This window comes from Triticum urartu, chromosome 7 (genome assembly GCF_003073215.2).
Source record: "Triticum urartu cultivar G1812 chromosome 7, Tu2.1, whole genome shotgun sequence".
NCBI lineage: Eukaryota > Viridiplantae > Streptophyta > Magnoliopsida > Poales > Poaceae > Triticum > Triticum urartu.
In genome coordinates, this window is record NC_053028.1 from 86,120,924 (window position 1) to 86,144,415 (window position 23,492).

Consider the following 23,492-nt stretch of genomic DNA (forward strand, 5'->3'; position numbering starts at 1 on the left):
GATGTTCTTAGCCTGTGTACTAAACTCTGTGTACCGAACTTTATGCATGATCACTTTTGTAAGATATGCCCACTACTATGCAGTGTCTATCGTGTTCCTTTCATTATGCATGTTTCATCATGAATGATTCTTGTCCTTGCAAATTCTCAATGCTGAACTACCCCTGTTATATATTAGCAGGATGGTTAGACCAGGTGGTCGTGGTCGTGGTAACCCTCCCCCACCCCCGCCTGAGTACATGGCTGGGATGATGCAACAGTTTGAGCTGAATCGCCAGTTCGTGGAGAATATTATGGCTCAATTTCCTCGCCCCAATATGAACCAGCAGCCAACCCAAGTGACTCTGCAGGATTTCATGCGCCTCAACCCAACCATGTACCGCAGCTCAACTCAGCCTCTGGATGCTGATGACTGGCTCCGTGACATCACCTATGAGATGGAGTCTGCTGATGTAGCCCCTGCCAGCTATGTCACCTTTGGTTCCTTCTTCCTGAAAGGACGCGCTGCTCAATGGTGGGACAGCCATAGGCGTACTCTGCCGGTTGGAACAATCATCACCTGGCCAGACTTCAAAGCTGCTTTTCGTGCTCGCTTCATTCCTCAGGGAGTCATGGACCATAAGAAGCGTGAGTTCCACAACCTCACCCAAGGCAACAAAACTGTTGAAACTTATCAGCGGGAGTTTCTGGACTTGTCCCGCTATGCTGAAGAGGACATTGCAACTGATGCACGCGGGCAGGAGAAGTTCCGTGATGGCCTTCAAGGTGACATCAAGCTCGCACTTCTAGTGCATGACTTTGCTGATTTCGCCACCCTCGTGAACAAGGCCATCAATGTCGAAACTAGTCTGCAGGAATACCAGAGCTCTCACAGGCGCAACCGTGACACGGGCTCATCTTCGGGCCCGTCTTCGCAGAAGCGTAGGATATGGATTCCCAACAGCATGTATCAGCCAACTGCACCTGCTCCAAGGCAGTCATATGCTGCACCGCGTCTGCCTCCCCCACCAACTAGGCAGCCAAGACTTCCAGCTCCACCACCACAAGCTCCTGTTCCCACTCCCAATAATGGTCTGTGCTTCAGGTGTGGTCAACCAGGACAACGTGCTAGGGAATGCAACCAGAACCAGAATCAACTGGCCCTCCCTACAGCTGGCCGTGGAAACAACCAGCCTCGCAACAACAATGCCAAGTCTTATGGTCGTGTTCATGCCAACCACGTTGATCTCAATGAAGTTCTAGACCAGCCTGCTGCCGTGATGGGTACACTCCTCGTAAATTCAGTACCTGCATCTGTTTTATTCGATTCAGGAGCATCGCATTCATTCATGTCAGAAGATTTTGCATACAAGCATGACGTTAAATGTGAGGAGATGAACACTTCGGTATTGGTAACAACCCCCGTGGGACAATTTCAAACCTCACTAGTTGGCATCGACGTCCCCGTGGAAATCGAAGGGCTGGAATTCTATGCCTCTCCCATTATCCTGAAGTCGTCTAACATTGACCTCATTCTGGGGATGGATTGGTTGAAAGCGCATACTGCTTCTATAGTTTGCGCCACTAAGGTCGTCCATCTGCTATACCCTTCTTATGAAATAATTGCTTACCAATCTCATCTAGTTCAGAACGCCGAGGCACGGCTTTATGCCTTGAATGCGTTGAACGCTGCACCACTCGAGGGCATTGAAAACATTCCCGTCGTTCGTGAATTCCAAGACATCTTCCCAGAAGAACTTCCAGGGATTCCCCTGCTAGAGCTGTCGAATTCATCATCGACTTGACACCCGGCACCACCCCTATAGCCAAACGACCCTACAAGATGCCGCCACATGAACTCATTGAGCTTAAGGAGGAAATAGACAAATCTCTTGTCAAAGGTTTCATTCACCCAAGTTGCTCTCCTTGGGGAGCACCTTCTCTCTTTGTTAAGAAGAAGGATGGGACAAACCGATTAGTCCAAGACTACCATCCTATAAACCAAGCTACCATTCAGAATAAATACCCTCTTCCTCGGATCAATAATCTTTATGATCAACTGGCTGGCTCATCAGTGTTCTCCAAACTCGACTTGAGGTTGGATTACCACTAGATTCGTGTTCGTGAAGAGGATATCCCAAAAACCGCCTTCGTGACTCGGTATGGGTCATACGAGTACACCGTCATGTCATTCGGCTTAACGAATGCTCCCGCCATCTTCTCTCGTCTGATGAACTATATATTCATGGATTACCTCGACAAGTTCGTCGTGGTTTATCTAGATGATATCCTTGTATTTTCCAAGAACAAAGAAGAACATGTTGAACATCTTCGTCTTGTGCTGGAAAAGCTTCGAGAGCATCAACTGTATGCTAAGTATTCCAGGTGTGAATTCTGGCTCCCCGAAGTAACCTATCTTGGGCATGTCATCTCCAAGGATGGTATTGCCGTCAACCCTGAACAAGTTCAGGCTATTCTCGATTGGACTCCTCCGAAGAATGTCAAGCAAGTTCGAAGTTTTCTCGGTCTCGCCAACTATTGTCGTCGATTCCTCGAGAACTTCTCCAAGATTGCCAGGCCTCTGACTAATCTGTTGCATAAGGGTGTCAAGTTCGAATGGACAGACAAGTGTCAGGAAAGTTTCCAGGCACTCAAAGACAAGTTGACTTCTGCCCCAGTGCTTGCTCCACCTAATACTAAGAAGGACTTCGTCATTTACTGCGACGCTTCCCGCGCTTCCCGTCAAGGATTAGGCTGTGTCCTAATGCAAGAGCGCAGAGTGATTGCTTATGCCTCTCGTCAACTGCGCCCTCACGAAGAAAACTACCCAGTTCACGACCTCGAGCTTGCTGCTGTCATTCATGCACTGAAGCAGTGGCGACATTACCTTCTCGGTAATCGTTGCGAGATCTTCACCGACCACCAAAGTCTGAAGTATCTGTTTACTCAGCCAGATCTGAACCTCCGTCAGCAGAGATGGATGGAGACTGTTGCAGACTTTGACGTGGGTATATCCTATACCCCGGCAAGGCTAATGTAATGGCTGATGCCTTGAGCCGCAAGTCTTACTGCAACCACCTCCAGGTTCACAAAGTTCAGCCCTCGCTTGTCGAAGAATTTAGAAAGCTGAACCTCATATTGTTCCTCCTGGAGCACTCGCTCCCCCTCCCAGAGTTTCAAAGATGAATCTTCTTGTTGTTACTAAGGGTTCTCTAAATACCCTGGCTGTCGTACCAGATCTCGTAGCTGGTATAAAGACTATTCAAGGTTATGACTCTGAAGTCCATAAGATTAAACGCCATCTAGCAGAAGGAAAGCCCTCATTCTTCACTATCCGATGATGGCGCCTTGTACTTCAAAGGCCGCCTAGTGGTACCATGTTCGAAGAAAAACCTGGATAAGACTAAAAGGGTTATGAAGAAGCTCATGATACGCCTCTGTCCATCCATCCTGGTAGTACAAAGATGTACCAGGATATTCGTCAAAGATTCTGGTGGTCTAATATGAAGCAGGACATTGCTCGTTATGTTGCTGAGTGTGACGTTTGCCCGTATCAAAGCAGAGCATCAAAGGCCTGCTGGAACTCTGCAACCTATCTCTATTCCTGAATGGAAATGGGACCATGTTGAAATGGTGAAATGGACTTCGTCACTGGATTTCCCAAATCGCAGAAAGGTAACGATGCTATTCGTGTCGTCATTGACCGGCTTTCTAAAGTTGCACACTTTCTGGCGGTCAAAGAGACAATCACTACTAGTCAGCTTGCTACTCTCTACATGTCCAGAATTGTTTCACTTCACGGTATTCCACTGGTTATCAGTTTAGACCGTGGCAGCTTATTCACTTCAAGATTTTGGGCAAGTTTCCAAGAAGCTATGGGAACTCATCTGTCGTTCAGTACGGCGTTTCATCCTCAGTCGCAAGGACAGATTGAACGTGTCAACCAAGGTCTCGAACATATGCTTCGAGCTTGTGTAATTTCATTCGGCAAGAAATGGGAGGAATCTCTTCCATATGCCGAGTTCTCTTATAATAATAGCTATCAAGCTAGTCTGAAGATGTCCTCCTTCGAAGTGCTATATGGACGAAAGTGTCGAACACCTCTGAACTGGTCAGAAACTGGGGAACGTCCACTCTTCGGTCCAGATATTATCCAACAGGCCGAAGAACAAGTTCGCATTATTCGCGAGAATCTCAAGACTGCTCAGTCACGTCAGAAAAGTCAGTATGACCGTCATCACAAAGACATGGTCTATCAACCTGGCGAAAAGGCTTATCTTTGAGTTACACCAATGAAGGGTGCTCACCGCTTCGGGATCAAGGGCAAGCTAGCTCCTCGCTATATTGGCCCATTCACTATTCTCAAAAGGCGTGGAAAAGTGGCATATCAACTAGAGCTTCTGCCGAACCTTTCTCAGGTTCATGATGTGTTCCACGTATCACAGCTCCGCCGTTGCTTCAAGGATCCAATCCGAGCAGTTGATCATGAAGTGCTCGAATTGCAACAGGACCTCTCCTATAAAGAGCATCTGGTCTGCATTCTCGACCAAGCTGAACGCCGCACACGTCAGAAGGCGATCAAGTTCCTCAAAGTCCAGTGGTCGAATCACTCTGAAGACGAAGCCACTTGGGAACGCGAGGACCGCCTGCGTGATGAATACCCCGCACTGTTTTCTTCTACCTCCTAAATCTCGGGACGAGATTTCTTGTAGTGGAGGATATTTGTAACGCCCGGATAATTAGGCTACAGTAAAACTCTCCTAATGATGCCATGTCATCTTTGATTACTGTTGCTAAACTTTCGTTAGTTCAAACCAATTCAAAAATCAATTCAAAAAAATCGCAAACAACAAAAGTTTTTAAAAGTTGAAACAAAAATGTTCGGACAGTGCCAAAAGTGGCATAGGTAATTATGGTGTAGAAGACACAATTTTACAAAATACCTAAATGCCCTAAACTAAATAAAACGGAAAAGGAAAAGAAATAAAAGAAAAGAAAATACAAAAGCAGAAGACAAAAAAACCCGGCCCCTTGGGCTTCGGCCCACCAAGCCACAACCGACTAGGCCACCGGCCCAAATGGGCAAAGGCCCAGCCGGCCACTTCCCCACTCTTTCTTATCCACTCCCTCCCCGAAACCCTAACCACCCGTCGCCCCGCATCCCACTTTCACCCCCCCATCGCTCTCTCCTTCCCCCCGATCCAGATCTGGATCGGGAAGGGGAACGACCCACCCCGCCTCCCTGACGACGCCCGCCGCCGCCGGACCTCCACCCCGTCGAACGCCGCCCCCTGCCTCCTCCCAGGCGCCCCCCACTCGACTGGATCGGGGAGGGGCCAGATCCCGCGCCGCCCCAACGCGCCTCGACGCCGACGCCCATCCCCTACGTCTTCGCCCGTCGTCGCCGGACTGCCGCCGCCTCGTCCTCTCCCTCGTCGGACCTCCCCGACCTCCGTCGAGCCCGCTGCCCTTGACCCCTGCATCGTACGGTGAGGGCCACGCCCTCTCCTCTCTTCCCTGTCTCGTGCATGCCACGGCACCGTTCCCGACCGTGCTCCCCGCGCCCATCACCGCGCCCTTCCCATCGTCTGCTCGCGCGCGTCGCTGGCCACGACGACGCGCCGCCGTGGACCTGCTGCTGCTCCCTCGCGCTTGCCCGCAGCCACCATCGCTGCTCCTGCCGCTGCTCAAGCCCGCCTGGCCACGGACGCCCCACGCCGCCCACGCCTACTGTCGGCCAAGGGCGCGCCCGGCTCCCCTCGTCCCTGCCCATGGCCGCCTTGGCCGAAGCCACGCTCGGCCCGCCGTTTCCCCTCGCCCCCTGCATCCTGCTCCCCGCACCCGCCTCGTCTTCGTCCGGACGCGCCATCACCGCCCTAGCGCACGCGCGCCGCTGCCCTGAGTCGCCTCCACCTGTCGTGCCCGGCCGACGAGCCGCGCCGCGACCACACGCCCGGCGCCGGCGCTCCGGCGCACACACGCGCCCGCCCCGATGGGTGCCTGCGCCCGTAACCAGCGGCGCCCCTGCACCCACAAACCCGTCGCCCGCAAGCCCCCCCTGGGGCCTATGACAGTGGGCCCCCATGCCCAGAACGTTTTAAAAAAAGGTTTAAAATGAATAATAAATTAATTAATTAATATTGATTAATTAAACTAATTAATCCTGATTAGATTAACCTAATCAATTAACTAAACCCTAATTAACCTAATAGAGTATGACAGGTGGGTCCCACTGGACCCACGCGTTAGTTTGACCCAGTCAACCCCTGTTGACTGCTGACGTTAGCATGACATCATGCTGATGTCATAAATCCAATTTTGAATTAAATTAAATAATTAATTAAATTCCAGAAATTAATAAAATCTTTAGAAAATCATATATTTTAATCCGTAACTCGGATTAAATTATTTTCAACATGAAAGTTGCTCAGAACGACGAGACGAATCCGGATACGTAGCTCGTTCGTCCGCCATGCATCCCTAGCATAGCAAACACGCAACTTTCCCCCTCCGGTTCATCTGTCCGAAAACGCAAAACACCGGGAATACTTTCCCGGATGTTTTCCCCCTTCACTGGTACCACCTCGTACCGCGTTAGGACACACCTAGCATCACGCTTTGTCATGTCATGCATCGTCATGCATTTGTTTGCATTATATTTATTGTTTCTTCCCCCTCTTCTCTCGCTAGACACCGAGACCAACGCCGCTGCTACCCAGTACAACTACGGTGTTGACGACCCCTCTCTCTTGCCAAAGCAACCAGGCAAGCCCCCCCCCCTTGATCACCAGATATCGCCTACTCTTCTCTATACTGCTTGCATTAGAGTAGTGTAGCATGTTACTGCTTTCCGTTAATCCTATTCGGATGCATAGTTTGTCCTTGCTACTACTGTTGTTACCTTTACCTGCTATCCTAATGCTTAGTATAGGATGCTAGTGTTCCATCAGTGGCCCTACACTCTTGTCCGTCTGCCAAGCGATACTACTACGCCGTGATCACTTCGGGAGGTGATCACGGGCATATGCTATATACTTTGTACTGAACATTACTTATGATATTGTTCGGGGTTGGGGCTGAAGGGGCAGGTGGCTCCATCCCAGTAGAGGTGGGCCTGGGTTCCCGACGGCCCCGACTGTTACTTTGAGGCGAAGCGACAGGGCGGGTTGAGACCACCTAGGAGAGAGGTGGGCCTGGCCCTGGTCGGCGTTCGCGGATACTTAACATGTTTAACGAGATATTGGTATTTGATCTGAGTCTTGCCACTGGCCTATACGCACTAACCATCTACACGGGGACAGTTATGGACACTCGACGTCGTGGTATCAGCCGAAGCCTTCGTGACATCAGTGACTGAGCAGCGCGCGCCGGGTTGGACTGGAACGCCTGCTCTTGTATAAGGGAGGCTAGGTCTGCTCACCGGCCGTGTATGCAACATGCAGCTGTGCAATGGGCGATGGGCCCAGACCCCTGCGCCATAGGATTTAGACCGGCGTGCTAACCTCTTTGTTGTGCCTAGGTAGGGCTGCGACGTGTTGATCTTCCGAGGCCGGGCATGACCCAGAAAAGTGTGTCCGGACAAAGGGGATCGAGCGTGTTGGGAAATGTGGTGCACCCCTGCAGGGAAGTTAAACTATTCGAATAGCCGTGATCTTCGGTAACAGGATGACTTGGAGTTGTACCTTGACCTTATGACAACTAGAACCGGATACTTAATAAAATACACACTTCCAAGTGCCAGATACAATCGGTGATCGCTCTCTCATAGGGCGGCGAAGGGAGGATCATCGGTTAGGATTATGCTATGTGATGCTACTTGGTGAACTTACCATCTACTCTCTTCTCCTGCTGCAAGATGGAGGTTACCAGAAGCGTAGTCTTCGATAGGACTAGCTATCCCCCTCTTATTCCGGCATTCTGCAGTTCAGTCCACATATGATACCCTTAGTCCATTTGATACCAATGCATACATATGTAGTGTAGCTCCTTGCTTGCGAGTACTTTGGATGAGTACTCACAGTTGCTTTGTTCCTTCTTTTCCCCCTTTCTATACCCGATTGCTGTGACCAGACATTGGAGCCCAGGACCAGACGCCACTGTCGATGACGATTACTACTACTCGGGAGGCGCCTACTACTACGTGCAGCCCGCTGACGATGACCAGGAGTGGTTTAGGAGGATCCTAGGCAGGAGGCCTGCGCCTCTTTCGATCTGTATCCCAGTTTGTGCTAGTCTTCTTAAGGCAAACCTATTTAACTTATGTCTGTACTCAGATATTGTTGCTTCCGCTGACTTTTCTATGATCGAGCTCTTGTATTCGAGCCCTCGAGGCCCCTGGCTTGTAATATGATGCTTGTATGACTTATTTTAATTGTAGAGTTGTGTTGTGATATCTTCCCGTGAGTCCCTGATCTTGATCGTACACATTTGCGTGTATGATTAGTGTACGGTCAAATCGGGGGCGTCACAACTTGCCTTGCTGATGATCCGCGAAACCTAGGGACTCCAAATAACACGCTTCGCACTCCGGGAATTCTATCACAAACAAACAATAGCATGCATAAGCAATCAAGCAAATAAGCACGGATAAATCTCAAATAAGAAGATCTAACAGAAAGTTCAACTTAGGAACTCCGGTTTGCAAAAAGAATCAAATCAAACGGAGCAACGAAACTCGAACGGCGAAAGAAACAAGATCTGTTTACTAATATGGACTAAGGTCAAATTTTACAGTAGCAAAATCTTGTTTAAGTTGATTAAACAGAAAGAGGGTCTCGAGACGAAGATCTAGGCGCTTGAATCGCATGATTCCGATAAACGAGCGAAAAGATAAACTGAAACGGAAATCGGATCAGAAATCGCGATGAGAAATAATCGCGGAAAAATCCGATAAAAGAAAGTTGACGAATAGGCTAACGAATGAGTGTTCGTTGTCTGTAACTAACGAGCGAAAACCGTTCGTTAGAAAGGACGTACGGACGAACGTCCACTAAAGAGAAGAACCGGGAAAAACCGGTGAACCGATCTAAAAAAGAATTAGGTTTTTCAAAAAAACCGAAACGGTTTCTTTTTATAAAAAACTGGCGGCGAACGGCTACCTCGTCGGGTCCGGCAAGACGCGGGAGCGGCGGCGGGGCGAGGCGGCGTGGTGGCGGCGACGCGAGGCGGCGGAGCGAGGCGGAGTGGCGCGGCTGCGGTGGCGGGGCTGCGGGCGGCGGGGGTGGGTGGTGGGTGGCGGGGGGGGCTTGGGTATTTAAAGAGGGGAGGGGGCAAGGCAGCGGGGAGGCGGAGTCCGGCTCAAACTCCGTCCGAGTCGGCGGCGGCGGCGACGCTGTACTGGCGCGGGACGAGGCGGCGGGGAAGATGTGCCGGCCCGGTTGGGTAAGACTTTTTTTTAACAATTTCGCCGAACAGAAAAAAAAATCCTAGAAAAATAAAATTAAAATCTAAAAATGTCAAAACAAATTTTCACCGTCTAAATAAAATATTTAGAACGAGATGAACATTTTCTTGGCCCTAAAATGCAATTTTGAAAATGTGCAATTTTTCTAATGCGAACAAAATTGCAATAAAATCCAAATAAAAACAAATATTTGATTTTAGTATTTTTCCTCCAATATTTCAATTATTTTGAAGAAGTCATATTATCTCCTCTCATATACTTTAATATGAAATATTTTCGGAGATAAAAATAATTAAAACCAAAAATCCTCATTTCAATATTTGATAAAAATCAAATTTGAAAACCGGGGAAATCCCCAACTCTCTCCGAGGGTCATTGAGTTGCTTAGGATTTCGAGGATCGCGAGACGAAATACAATAAAATATGATATGCAAGAATGATCTATGTAGAACATTCCAAATTAAAAAATTTGGATGTTACAAAAATACATCATGACATGTTGTTGAGTGCCTTTCAAATTGAAACCATGTTAGTCTTAGCAGAAGCAAACACAAATATATTTTGTGATTCATTGTGATTTGTCATGCTCAAGAGTGTACCACATGTTTCATGCGGTATTACCTTCCACGCGACTAGTAGCTGAGCTAGCCCATTGGGCCAGGATAGGCCAATAGTGCATACTGATCATATAATTATAATCTTTTCATTTTTTAAGCCTTGCATCACTGTAGACTAGCAGCCAATATCTATACTCCTATATAATATACGAGGAGCAAGTCGTATGGACCGTTCGATCTTCCTAATCGGGCGGCTCAAATTAAATGGCTTGTGTTACCGATATACGTGGCTGCATATGAATCGTTGGATATGTCAATCTAATAGCCTACATTGCAGGGATTCACTGGGCCATTTCTCCGTGCTGCCAGTCTGCCACTCTCAGATGTAGTCGTACTTTCTAGGATGTGCATGTGACTCTTCTTGCGTTCTTTGTAGCCAAGCCACTATCCAGAATTTTCCAGCAGACTCCGGTGATGCATGCAGGAGTAGAGTAGAGTAGCACGAGGAGTACTAGGAGTAGCAACTAGCAAGTACGCATCATGACGAGAGAGAGAAAGCATGTGATGGTGTAGCCTGGGTAAAGGCGCACAAGCTAAAACAGAATTAAAAAGTGGCAAACAGTGAAAATGTAATATATGTACATTTAAATAGCTTTTACTTTCTCTTATAAATTTATTTAAAAAATATTTATTACCCTTGTTTTCTTGGACCATGTTCCGGATGCAGGAAAAATGGAGGAAAACCGAAGGAAACTCCTTCCGAAGGAATCGCTAGCTTTTAGCTTTTAGGTCGTTCGGTACAAAGCAATGTGCATCTACCGATCCTGTGGAAAGGTTTACGTGCCCGTGTTTTCACGGGAAAAATGAACATCCAGTCCTAGCTCTTTTTCTCACAGTGGCCGAGGCAACGCAAGGAAAAGCTGCTGAACCATGCACCTTGGGGCCCATGTGCGGTTTTTTTTATGGAAGGGCCCATGTCAGTGTCGATACGTACATGTCAGGACCCACATCCAGAAGGATGGATGTGAGGAGTTGATCTGTTTAAAAATCGCTACAGGGGGCCATGTGAGTTGATTTCCCTCGGTTTTCTTTCCTTCGTTCCGAACGCCTGGTCTGCATGCCTATACAGATTTTTCCTTTCCAATGTTATGCATTGCTATTCCATTACATTTCCTTTGTTTCACTCCAACCTTGTGTTTTGCTTCCCTTTGTTCCGAACACAGCCTTAGTTTTTATCAACAATTCTGTGAAAAAACTCTGATCTGCAAAACAGACAGAATTAATGTTTAAATTATTATTTTTTTTCTAACGGTAAATAACTTGCAAACAGTACTCTCTCTGTTGCTCAATCTAATATTTCCTCTGAATCCATAGTAAGTATCGCAGTTTTGAACTGAAGTTAAACTTAAACTTTATTAAGACAAATTTGAGGACGAACCTGGTATCCTTTTTCTTATGGTATTCTATATTGTGTAAATTCGGTATTACATGGATATATTTATTAAATCGTGCAAAGTTTTATAATTAATAATTAATTAGTTCAAATCATGATACTACTTAATTTCTTTTGTGAAATATGATACTACTTAAAATTACCCACATGTATGTGTGTTAATAACTATCTCTACACGTGCATGGCACGTGCTATTTACTAGTACTATTTAGCTCGTGGATCGATAGTTTGTGACCACGAATGCACCACCCAGCTCCCCGCATGCACATTTTTGGCCCAACCCATTCGCTTTTCCCCCAGTTTTGGGTAGGTTACATAATATTCTGTCGCAGGTTTTTTATGCTTTTATTTTTCATTTTCAATATTTCCTTTTCCATTTTCGTCTTTCTTTATCTTTTTTTATGTTAGTCATTTCTTTTCTTTTTTCCTTTTATTTCTTTCATTTGTCCATTTTGTGGTCATCTTTCAAATTTGTGTTTTTTAAAAAGCATGAACACTTTCTGATATTTACGATATTGTAAAAAAAATCATGAATATCTTTCGAATTATGAACATTTTTTAATATGCAAACATTTTCTAAATTCATGGATTTTTTTTAAATTGTGAACATTATTTGGAATGCGTGAATATTTTTTGGAATGGGTGAACATTTTATGAATTGACGAACATTGTTTTTGGAATTTGTTTTTCTGAAATAACGTACAATTTTCTAATTTCTGAACTTTTTTTTACAAATTTGTGAACATTTTCTTTGAATCCCGTGAACCTTTTGTGAATCGATGAACAATTTTGGAAATTATGGAATATTTTTTGAAATTCACAAACACTTTTTGATTTTGATGAACATTTTTTGATTTGAATCAATGAATATTTTTCTTATTGCATGACTTTTTTTAAAAAATTTGTGAACCTTAAACTTTGATCAATTACTCGAATACGTTTTTCAAAATCGTGAATAATTTTTTATTTTTCAAACTTTATTTCGGCTCGACGCCACAAGCACACGCTGGACGCAGCGCTCGCCTCAGGTCCTTCCCTGCGTGCAGCAGCTTCGCCCAACGCCCCAAGCGCACGCAGGACGCACCGCAACCCCGGCTCAGGCGAGCTGCCACTGGCCACTGCCGCATACCATGTGCCATGACATGAGCCTATGCCCAGTCTTCCCATAGGTCAGGCGTGCACCCACGGGCGTCGGATCGTGAGATCACAGTTGCTGACCTGCCTTTGCACTGCACCACACTAGGGATAGTGATCATCACTCCATTTTCGGCTCTCACTTCTCACCGGTGTCATGCCTCCTCGACACGTTTCATGGCGCAGGCCATTATTGCATTACTTGACTCTTGGAGCAGCTCCAGCTTTTCTTTTCTGGAACGAAGCACCTCCAGCTTTTATCTATTTCAACGAAGCAGCTCCAGCATTATCTCCAGACACTCGTCCCATCCGTCCTGGCCAAAAATGGAAAGATGAAAGAGAAGTTCCCGGTGACCTCTGGCCCCTGCCCTCTATCATGGAGGCCCCATCTGGGATTGAATTCAAGTGTGCTAAACCATAGGCTTCGATTTTAATCTTTATTTGCTAAATCATACGCATCTGGAATGTTTTTCAACTTCTAGGTATTTATAAAGGTGGCCTACTCACTTTGTGCTTGCTTCCCGTCACTTTGTGAAGTACATTTGTTATCTTTTTTTTTTGAAAAATCAAAGTCAATTTGTGAAGTTTCACCCATTTAAAAAGAACGCTCACTTTCGTGAAATTATAGTAACCGCATTTTGTTTTTGTGTTTTTTTTTCTATTTTTCGCTATTATGGTTTCTTTTGTGCAGTTGCGCTTCTTCAATTGTGTAGTGTAGATGCACCATCCTCCTCTAAAAAAAAGCCTAGGGTTCAGCGTCGCCGACGGTTCGGCTCATCTCCGATGGCCTTAGGGCCATGGTGGCGTTGTGGATCCCAGCCTTTGTCGATGGGAGGTCTCTGTTTTTAGATATTTCTTCGAGTTTTGTTAGGGTTTGTGTTATGCTCAGGAAGACGAGACGGTGCCGGCTCCTTGAAGATGGAACAAGGGTTTTCCGCGCCTAGCCCCGCGCCGGTGGTATGTCTAGCATCGTCTGTGGGCGTGTGAAGGTGTGTAGCGCATTTGTCTTTGGTGGATTTGTTTGGACCTGGTCGTCGTTTGTTGACGTTCATATGTCTTCATGTTGGATTCTTTCGATCTATGGCCATTGTTGTTCTTGTGCATTGGTTCTATGAGGCCTTCGCACGGCGACTTCCTGATTGTCTTCTACAACAAGTTTTGGCCGGCTCCGCGAGGGAGGGGTGACGATGGCGGCGCGCCTTCGGCTCGCTTCTGTGCTTGTACTCACCTCCAGGTGGTCTACGAATCTAGATGTATTTTTTTATTATTTTTGTTGTTGGTTGTACTACCATGAAGATGAAATAGATCGGAATTTTTCCCACAAAAAAAATGTGTAGTCGCATTTTCATTATTTTTACTTGTTTTTGTTTTTTTGGCATATTTGTTGCGATTCTATGTTTATTTTGCAATTGCACTTTAGCTTTGTGGTAAAGAGTTACTTAAACTTCAAAAAAATTCACTTACATTTGTCCTAGACATTCCCTAGTTACATCACCTGTGAATTATGATGTCGATTGATGTTTTAGATGGAGTACACATAAATGCACATATGAAATCCTTTTAAACCGATTGTAGAAGGAGGATTCGTAAGAAATGGGACAATCCAGAAGTTCTCATGCACAATCACATGCCTCTGTTTTGATTTTCCTGTTAGCTCCTTGCGGCAGTGTTATGTGGATTTTTTTTTCAGCTTTCATTTCTTCGTTCTGTTATCCTTTGATAGTGGAATCTAGTCCCTTTTTGAGAAAAAAGATGCACATGCCCCGCCTTAGTCTTTTTCTTGTCCAGTGACAAAAAAACTCGAGAACTAGCTACATGTACTGCTGCTCCTTGGATATTTTGTGTGTGATCGGTTCGAGTACTTCCTTTCTTTATGAAATCACAACGATGGATTATTTATTAGCAAAGAGAGTTACTCAAAAAAAAATTTAACAAAGAAACAGTTGGAGACTTTTGGGAGGGGAAATGTCGGCCCATTTATAAGAGAAACTAACATGAAAACTACACGGACTTAGCTAATTAAGGAAAATCATATGAAAAATGCATGTAAAACCAGATAACTAAGCTTAAAGCACCACTAAACAAAATGAATACTATGACAAACCAATCCAACAGAATAGACGTTCGCAGACAAAGCACATCTTCAAGCACCGTGAGCCTCATCAACCCCCCACCATCCATCACACCCTTGACCCAATGACTCGTCATTGTGGCCGCACCACCGTGAGTGCCTTCTGATCCACCAAAGCAATCCTAACCATTAAAGCCTTGTACAATGGGAGATGCTTAGGGGAGGTGCTTAAAGAAATAAATCAGACTTTCTTCAGCACCGGTGCTTATTTATACAGGATAGACGTTTAACTAAGCGCATCTCTTGTAGAAATAGGCATCGGTGCTTCCGAAAAAATCGTTTTATTTTTTCTAAGCATCTCTCTAAACACCTTCCATTGTACAAGGTCTAATAGAGCTTTGACACTATCTGAGTGCTCACCTATACATATGTGAGACATAATCCCTACAGGGCATTTGTGCAAGAAACGACCCCTAGTTAAGCTCATCGGAGCACACATTGGAATCCAGCAATGTGATATGTCAGGCTGTCAATTCATCTATTGTCCCGAAGAGAACAAGCGGGTTTTCAACTAATACATTTGTTTTCTATACGCAATCCATTTTGTAACCATACATCTCGAAATTATAATTATTGTTGACACACACACCGACTCAAAGCGATAGACAAAAAGATGAGAAAATAAAACCTAAGTACTATGGCACCTACACACAAATTTGTCATAGGTTCATGATTCACATGTATAGTATTTTCACATGATCCTTTTTGTTACCACTAAACACTCACACCATTTCTTTTCACATTTCAGATGATTGCTTCCGCAATGAGTCGTAAATTTTAGTTTCTCATTCTCTTCCTTTTTTTCTTGAATTTTTCCGTTTCTCATTCCCTACCTTATAATCTCTGTTGTTACTTGTGAGGAACTATAAGCTTTAGGGACTGGCTAGTCCTCACTCGACTGAAAATAATTTTTGGGTCAATCACTTGGTTTTAAGCCGTTAGATACCAAATGAATGGCTAGATCGCTTTCTTTATTCTCCCGCCCAACCTTCTTCCTCGAAACCACCCCACATACCACCGGTCTCCGTCGCCCGTCTTCCCCTCAGCCGCCGCCCCGACCATCCCTCTAACCTCGACAGTGAGTAGATTTTTTCGGCAAACCTGACCCCTCCCCTCTCCCCCTAATATAGACACCGGGCGAGCCTGACATCTAAGATAGACGCCGGGCAAGCCTGGCACCCTAAGGTAGAAACTGGGTGAGTCTGCCGCCCTAAGATAGACAGCCGGTGAGCCTACCAGGACCCAGGGGGCTTCTCCGGCGAGCCGATGGCCGCTCCTTCCTCCGGCTGCTGCTTTCTTCATGTGAAAAATCGACTGACCCAAATATTATTCCTAGGTAATTGGAAATTTTATATAGAAACGCCTCATAAAACACCTAGAAACATCCCGGGAAAAATAAAGACCAACCACCAAAGTCCAAAAGAGTCATTGCACTTTGTACGCACATTTCCATCTTTCCGCTGCGCACCGCCCCTGCCACACGACGACAGGACTGAGTGCAGGTGACGCGCGCGATGCCTTCCTCCTCCGTCGACCCGGACAACGGCGTCGCCACCGCCGCCGAGATCGACGACGCCGAAGCTGTGCTGCCGTCGAGGCCCACCGGCGACGAGCGCCTCGTGTCCTCCCTGCGCACGCAGGCAGACGTCGACAACCTCCGCAAGAAGCACGGCATCCCGAGCGTGTACGCCGCGCGCCCCGCCGGCGACGACCGCCGCGCCTGCACGCGGCCGCCGCCGGGGTCCATCTGCGTCTACGCGCACGCCCTGGAGGCCGGGATGCGCGTCCCGCTGCCCAGCTTCTTCTGCGAGGTGCTCGTCCACTTCGGCATCGCGCCGGCCCAGCTCATGCCCAACGCGTGGCGAGCCATGGCGGGATTCCTCGCGCTCTGCAACTCCGCCGGCGTGCCGCCGTCGCTGGCCGTGTTCCGGCGCTTCTTCCTGCTCTCCATCGTCAACAAGAAGCACAAAGGCTGGTACTGTTTCCGAGCCAGGGACAGCTCCGGCGCCGGCTTGCGCTTCACGGGGATGCCAGGGACACCCATGGACTGGAAGAAATTGTTTTTCTTCCTCTCCTCGCCGGAGCCGTGGCCTTGCCCCGTGGAGTGGGGCGAGCCGTCCATGAGCTCCTTCGTAAATCCGGCCCTCACCAGCGAGGAAAATAAATCCGCGGCGAAGCTATTGCGCGCTTACGGCGGCGCCTCCGTTGATATCAAGACATGTCTGTGCGATGGCAACCGTGCGGCCATCGCCATGATCCCCGCCGCATCTCCGACGCCGCCTTCTTCTACTACTACTAGTGTCAATTTCAGTTCCAAAGGTAACTGAACATCGAATTCCCTCTGATTCCCCTGTTTATTTCGAGCGCTCATCTTGCTGTTGAGTGCTATCTAGGTATGGATCCCTCCGCCTACGACATGATGAGGACTATGCTCGCGGAGAAGGCGGCCGCGCAAGCGTCGGCGTCGGCGAGGAAGGCGAAAGCCGAGCCGGGCAGCAACGCGCCAGCGCCGCCTCCTTTGTGCGGGAAGAAGAGGGGCCTGGAAGAAGCCAACGGCGAGGACAGTTCAGCTCATTCTTTGCTGAACACGCCGTTGTCCGGCATGTGTTCGTCGCCGCCGGGCTTCCCCAGCAGGCACGACGGAGACGCCACGGGCTGGGGGGCTGCACGGGAGCTGCTGCAGGGCGCCGTGGCGCCGCTGCAGGAGCGCGCGTTCGCGGCGAAGGAGCCCTCCGACGTCGTGAGGTCAAGCTACGCTGCGATTCTGCGGGTATGTCTTGCCGGCAAATGCAACGGCGAATTATTCATCGGGCTGCCCGGAGTCCAATCGACCGCACTGACTGTTTGCAGGCGGCGAACTACGCGTCGTACTCCCTGGGCTACGCGCTGGAGCTGGAGAAGAAGCTGGCGGCGCGGGACGCGGAGGTCGCGGCGCTGCGGGAGCAGCTGGAGGCGGCGAAGGCGGAGCTCGCCGCAGTGCAGCGCGCGGCAGAAGCCGACGCAGAACGGGGGAAGGCAAACGCGGAGCTCGCCGCCGAGCAGCATGTCCTGGGGCCCGAGGAGCGCGCGCGGCGGCGGGCGGAGCACGCGCTGGAGGGGTACGAGCGCTGGCGAGGTAGTAGGAGAGCGGCGCCGAGGACATGGGGCGCGCTCCGGCCGCCTGATTAGCTCGTTGATTGATTTATTTTTTTCTCTAACGTTGCCGACGCATTTCGTGCTCACGTTCACCTGATGATGGCCAGATGACTCGTCGGCGCATGTCACGGCCTCCGGTGCTCCGACTACCTCGACTGCACCCACCCAGCAGATGATCCACGCCAATGGCCGGCACAGGAGAGCATGTGCATCCACCAAGTATGACAAGAAGCAGTGGGTTCTGTAGCCAGGATGAGTAGAGCCGGTGGATGAACTCAACTGAATACTAGAGAACTCTGATATTTTTCAATCTCTGTCGATTTTCAGTCCAAAGTTTCACTACGTTTAACTGTTTCTTGCTTATCACTACTCCTACCACATACACTCCTTCCTTTCCGGTTTATAAGACTTATCTCAAAATTTTAGTTTTTCCATTTTATAAGACTCAATTTGATTGTTTCACATCACATGTTCAGATTCCAATGTGCATTAAATCATTGCATGCAAGAATTAAGAGAAAATTGATCAATGCATGTACTTTATGCATGCATGCATTGCAATTAATGAATTCATAAACATAATTTTTTAAGGAAAACAAACGCATTAATTAGGTGATTTTGCAAACTACAAAAAGTATTCGACCACTCATCATCTACCTCGTTGGAGAGATTTTTGAATTGAGTCCTATAAATCGGAAAGGAGGGGGTACTTTTTTTTTCTTTACAAAAGGAAGATAATCACCAGCCTCTTGTTGATTGATGCACACAGACTTAGATGAAGAGTTTGAAATTTTACAAATGACCCAACAAAACGGCATGGCAACTACCCGTATGCTATAATACACCTAGTTTCCTAGCACCGGCCGTAACCCATATAGGTTGACCTCGTGCACCCATATAGGTTGACCTCGTGCACGACATGCTGGAGTAGAATAGGCGGCAGGCCGACGGCACACTCTTGTGCCGAATTTATTGCGAAGTTTGTGTCATATTTTCTTCATTTTTATTTACTATATATATCAGGTTTGACTGAAGACAAATTTCGTAAACTTTAACCAAGTTATAGAAAACAATATAAATAATTACCATAAAAAATATGTATGATGCCAAAGTAAAATAATCTAATGGTATTGATTTGTTAATGTATATGTCAATTTGCTTATAATTTTTATCAAAGTTTATAAAGCTAGACTTTGACCAAAACTAACACGTGGATTATATAAAGACCGAGGGAGTGCAAAGAAAAGAACAGCTCGCCAGCCACCGGCTACACAACAGGGATTTACCATGCCCACACTTGTGTAGCACAAATACTACTGCTAGATTGTCACCAAACCGGTTGAACATAGCAAGCTCGTGCTACTGTTCCCAGTGTCTGCATCAGAGACCAGAGAATCTTCCAAAGTATCACTTATATGGAACCTTTTTATCCTCGCTGTAATTCTATTTAAGGCATGGTCTACTATTTTTATTTTGTGTTCATTCATGAAAAATATTGTCAAACTTTTCTAAATTTTCAAGCATAGTTAAAGTTTTTAACTTCACTTTAATTTTTGTTTTTCTTTATTTTGTTTGATCATTTTAGTTCAAAGGGACGAGTCAGCCTAATTGAGCCCAAGTACAAAATAAAACCTTACACAAGATAACATTTCACTTGTTTATAGAGAGGACTACACTCAGATGATATCCAGTTTTTTTTACACAAAGAGTATTTGACTAGTTTTTTTTTTTCAGGATAGAGTATTTTTCTGAGAGGTAAACCAAACTTTATTGACTGGTGTTTCGGCTTATACAGAAATAACATAGGGATCATGGGGTACACCCAGCCACAAGTGGCGCCTTGCCCCTATGGAAGTACAAAATTTAACTAAATTATGAGCATCAACATTCATCTGTCGGACTTCAAAGATAAAATCACATCTGGTAAACTCTCTAGATTGGGCCTAGATCCTTGAGAATAGAGTGTTATACTAGTTGATTTGGCGAATCTTATTTGCGGTGGAGCGAGGTGGACCGGCCCATTTCTGGGTATTTTTCTCCGCGGGGAGGGGGTACTTTTGTACGGCTCATTTTTCTTCTTCTAGTTTTGTTTGTTCTTCACTCGAACATGTTTTGTGTTCTTTTCTAAGTGGTTTTTTGTTCGGTATTTTTTTTGTTTCGAACAATTCAAAACCAAAGTATTTATTCTGTTCTTTTCCAAGAAAATGTTCATGTTTTCAAAAAAGTTAGAAATTAGTTAAATGTTAAATTTTGTTCAGAAATTCAAAACTCTTACATTTAAAAATATGTTCCACAATTTCAATAAAAATGTTCGCACTTTTCAGTTATTTAAATATTTGTTCAAAATTGTCTGGAATTTCAAACAATACTCAATATGTATTATAAAATTATTTATCATTTATTTTCAATATGTATTTATAAAATGTTCATAATATACTTACAAAAATGTTCACCATATATTAGAAAAATCTTCATGTAAACTAAAGAAATGTTGGCAAGATTGTTCGAAATGTTTAAAAATAGTTTGAAGAACTCAAAATTGGCTGAAATTTTTCAAAAATGTTCTTGCTCCGAAAATTCCGCATTTTAATATGTGAAACCAACTAAAGAGGCTGAAAAAATTCGCTACAGGACGCTGCTACGTACAGTGTTATCTCACTGTTGGACCAACCCAATTAGGATGACTTGTGCGAAAGCTCAACTATTGGACGCCAAAGGGCGTCAAATAGGAGCACTCAGTTGATTTGTGGACTGCTGCTTCGAATTTGCTGATACTGACACCTTAGGGCTCGTCTGATTTGTAGGATTTGCAGACGATTTTTTGTAGGATTTGGATCTTCTGGAAACTTTCCTGCGATGTTGTTCGAACAATATTGTGTTCCATAGTTCAGTTTCACAGGAAAAACAAAACGAGGTCAAACTTCATGGAAAATTCCTGGCGGGAAGAAAACGCGTGTGTGCGCGCGCCGGTGCCTTGCTCATGAGTTCCAGTGGTTTTCCTGTATAACAAGCAAATAGCAGTTGTGTGAGAATTCCTCTGTTTTGCAATCCGTGGGATTTCACTGGACATGGCATCCTATTCCTCTAGTTTTCATGTCCCTACACTTCACCAATACTGCATATCAAACGAGGCCTTAGACGGCAAGGTAAATATTATGGTAAATCATTCAAGTATGTAGATCAGCCATATCAAAATCAATCATCACTAGATGATATTTATAATTATATTTTTTGGCAACTACTAATGGCTTAAAATATCAGTAAGAGTCAAAAAAAATAACTTTCAAACTATATGTTTAAAATCCTTTAGTGGTGAGAAAGTGAAGATTATGCTATAGATGAGGACACGTTTTTAGCAAATAAAGTAAACATAGAGAATTGGGGTAAGACATCAAGGAATCAAGTTTTCCACCACACTTGTTCGAGCTTGATTGACAAGGGAGACTGTGAAGGAGCAATCTTTTAGCCACAAATGCAAAGCAATCCCGGACGTCACACCAGCGAAGCTCCGTACATCTCATTTGCCACTTTTTTGATAAGTCTTGCTGCCAGCATCATTTTGTTTTCCTCCTTTATCTGCAAAATAGCCCAACTTGTTATCTAGTGACATGCTTATTTTTTATCAGCGCAATTGGATCACTAATCGTTTTCTTTTCAAACACAACATCATTTCTACATCTTCAAATGGCACAAAAGATAGCAGAAATGCCAATCGGTGCCAATTTTTTTCGCTATTCCTGAAAAAGCTTTTTAACCAATGACCATTTTTTTGCTATCGAATTTGGTACTTGAGTCATTGACCGAACTTGACCGGTGCCGCAAGAGTTCAGATGGCAACCCGCGGCAACGTTTGCAACTAAATCGGCGCCTCCTTCATTTCAGTAGTTTGGGTGATCTAAAGTAATCTGCCCGAGAAGTCGGGAGCATTGATAAAAAGTGAAATAATTGCTGAGTGTGCGAATGTATAACACAAAAAATATGATCATCTGATATTTACTCTGTTTCATTTTCATCCCCCCCCCCTCCCTAAAAAAATATTTATTTTCATTTTCTCTTAATGCAGAGAGATGCCTATGGCTTTTGTATGCCCCCTGCACGCCCAGTCGCTCCTGTTTCAGAGCCAGAGAAAAGTCCATTGTCGTTTTTCCCACTCCGAAAGTCTTGTGTCGTTTGGTTGGCCCACGGCTGCTTTCTTCTCTTTTGTTTTCGCTCTCTCGCCAGTTTCATGCCTAGTACAGTACTAGCAGGAGCAGCGTATCACTGGATCAACAGCAAACCAAACAATGCTCAAAAAAAAAAAAAACAGCAAACCAACCAATCTTTTGCTTCGGCTGCTCGCTCTGTCTACCTGACACTGCCCACGCTAGGACAAATGTAGGCGCTTTTGTGTGCGGTGAAAAATGACAAAACTGGCCCTTTGGTCAAAACTCAGCACAAAATGACCTTGTTTTAATAATATTTCACGAAATGGCTGACGCCCGCATCTGGAGCGCCATGGTAAACAACATGATCCCCTGATCAAAGGCGTCATACGAGTCGCCGATGACTTGCCATGTTGGCAGGGCATGGCCCCATAGCGCCCCAGGCCAGGGCGCCATGGTCAGCAGCATGACGCCCCTGCCCAGGGCGCCAGGCTCCTCTGTTCCCCATCACAAACCCTCTCTTTTCCCCTTCTCCACCCCAGCCGCCCCACTCATGACCCTCCCTAATGCCCATAAAATTTCGTGGACCGGAGCTCCAAATCAGTGATTTATCCTCCCCTTCGACCCCTCAAGGTATTCTCCATCATTCTTCCTGTTTTCATTGGTTGAAATTCCGCATTGTGGCGATTTGGGGAAACCCTAGGTCATCCAATTTTGCTATTTTTGTTGATGCATTTTGGTGTTTATGATTGTAGATGGCGAGGACCGTGAATGTGCATCATGTGGACTTTGTTTCCTTTGAGAAGGAAGACGCGGAGTATGGTGACCCAAAAAAAAAAGCCGGTGGTGATGGTATTTCCCACAAGTCCTAGCCTTGAGGAGGTTGTGGTTGATCTTCAAAGAAGGTTGAATTGGATGGAAGAAAGTGATGGAGCAGACTTAATCGGAAGGTATAATATTGGTTATGGACAACATATTCGTTGGAACATAATGCCTCTTGACTCCGAGTTTCATTGGAAAGCATATAAGGAGAGTGTGTTAACCCAAAGTATACATATTGATATGTAATCATTTAAATTTAACTCAAATACAATTCAATAATATTAGACAACTACTAATGGACTCTGTTTTCTTTCAGAGACCATGAGCAACGAGTAGCTGGCTAGTACAAGTGTGACTTGACGGCCGTTTTAAAGAATGTTCTGCAATGGTGGTTATCGTGTTGGTTGGGTAAAAAAACAAAAAGCTTTTGTCAGATTTATCTTTGCTTCTCTGCAAGGCTGCAACCAATGAACCAAAGGCAGTTCTGTTCATTCAAACAAGAAGAAGACCAACTTCTCTGCAAGATTGCACCATGCTTTCTTTTCGGTCTCACCAACTCAACTCATGCGTGGGGAGGCAGGAGAAAGCTAGGGATCGGGAGATAAAAAAGGAGGAATCGATGAGGCAGCGCACGATGGCGTAGCTCCTGCCATTGCCTCTTTTTTTTGCGGGTGAGCTCTTGGCCTTGCCTGTGTGACGAATGTATGCTGGACAGTGATTATTTATTTTTATTATTTT

At 45.8% G+C, this 23,492-nt stretch overlaps 1 protein-coding gene across 1 annotated transcript; it reads left to right on the plus strand.

Moving 5' to 3' along the window:
* Positions 1 to 16,079: 16,079 nt before the first annotated feature.
* On the plus strand, positions 16,080 to 18,166 carry LOC125520524. The gene is made up of 4 exons (XM_048685478.1): positions 16,080 to 16,975; positions 17,050 to 17,426; positions 17,507 to 17,771; positions 17,899 to 18,166. Exons 1-4 carry the CDS (start codon positions 16,171 to 16,173, stop codon positions 18,036 to 18,038), a joined length of 1,587 nt encoding a protein of 528 aa, XP_048541435.1. The 5' UTR covers positions 16,080 to 16,170; the 3' UTR covers positions 18,039 to 18,166.
* The last annotated feature ends 5,326 nt before the right edge of the window (positions 18,167 to 23,492 follow it).

Bases quoted from the DNA above. Each gene is read 5' to 3' on its own strand.
- LOC125520524 (XM_048685478.1), top strand. From the start codon at position 16,171: ATGCCTTCCTCCTCCGTCGACCCGGACAACGGCGTCGCCACCGCCGCC. The intron at 17,427-17,506 runs GTATGTCTTGCC...GACTGTTTGCAG, and splicing joins GCTACGCTGCGATTCTGCGG to GCGGCGAACTACGCGTCGTA. The intron at 17,772-17,898 runs GTAGTAGGAGAG...GATGATGGCCAG, and splicing joins GGGGTACGAGCGCTGGCGAG to ATGACTCGTCGGCGCATGTC.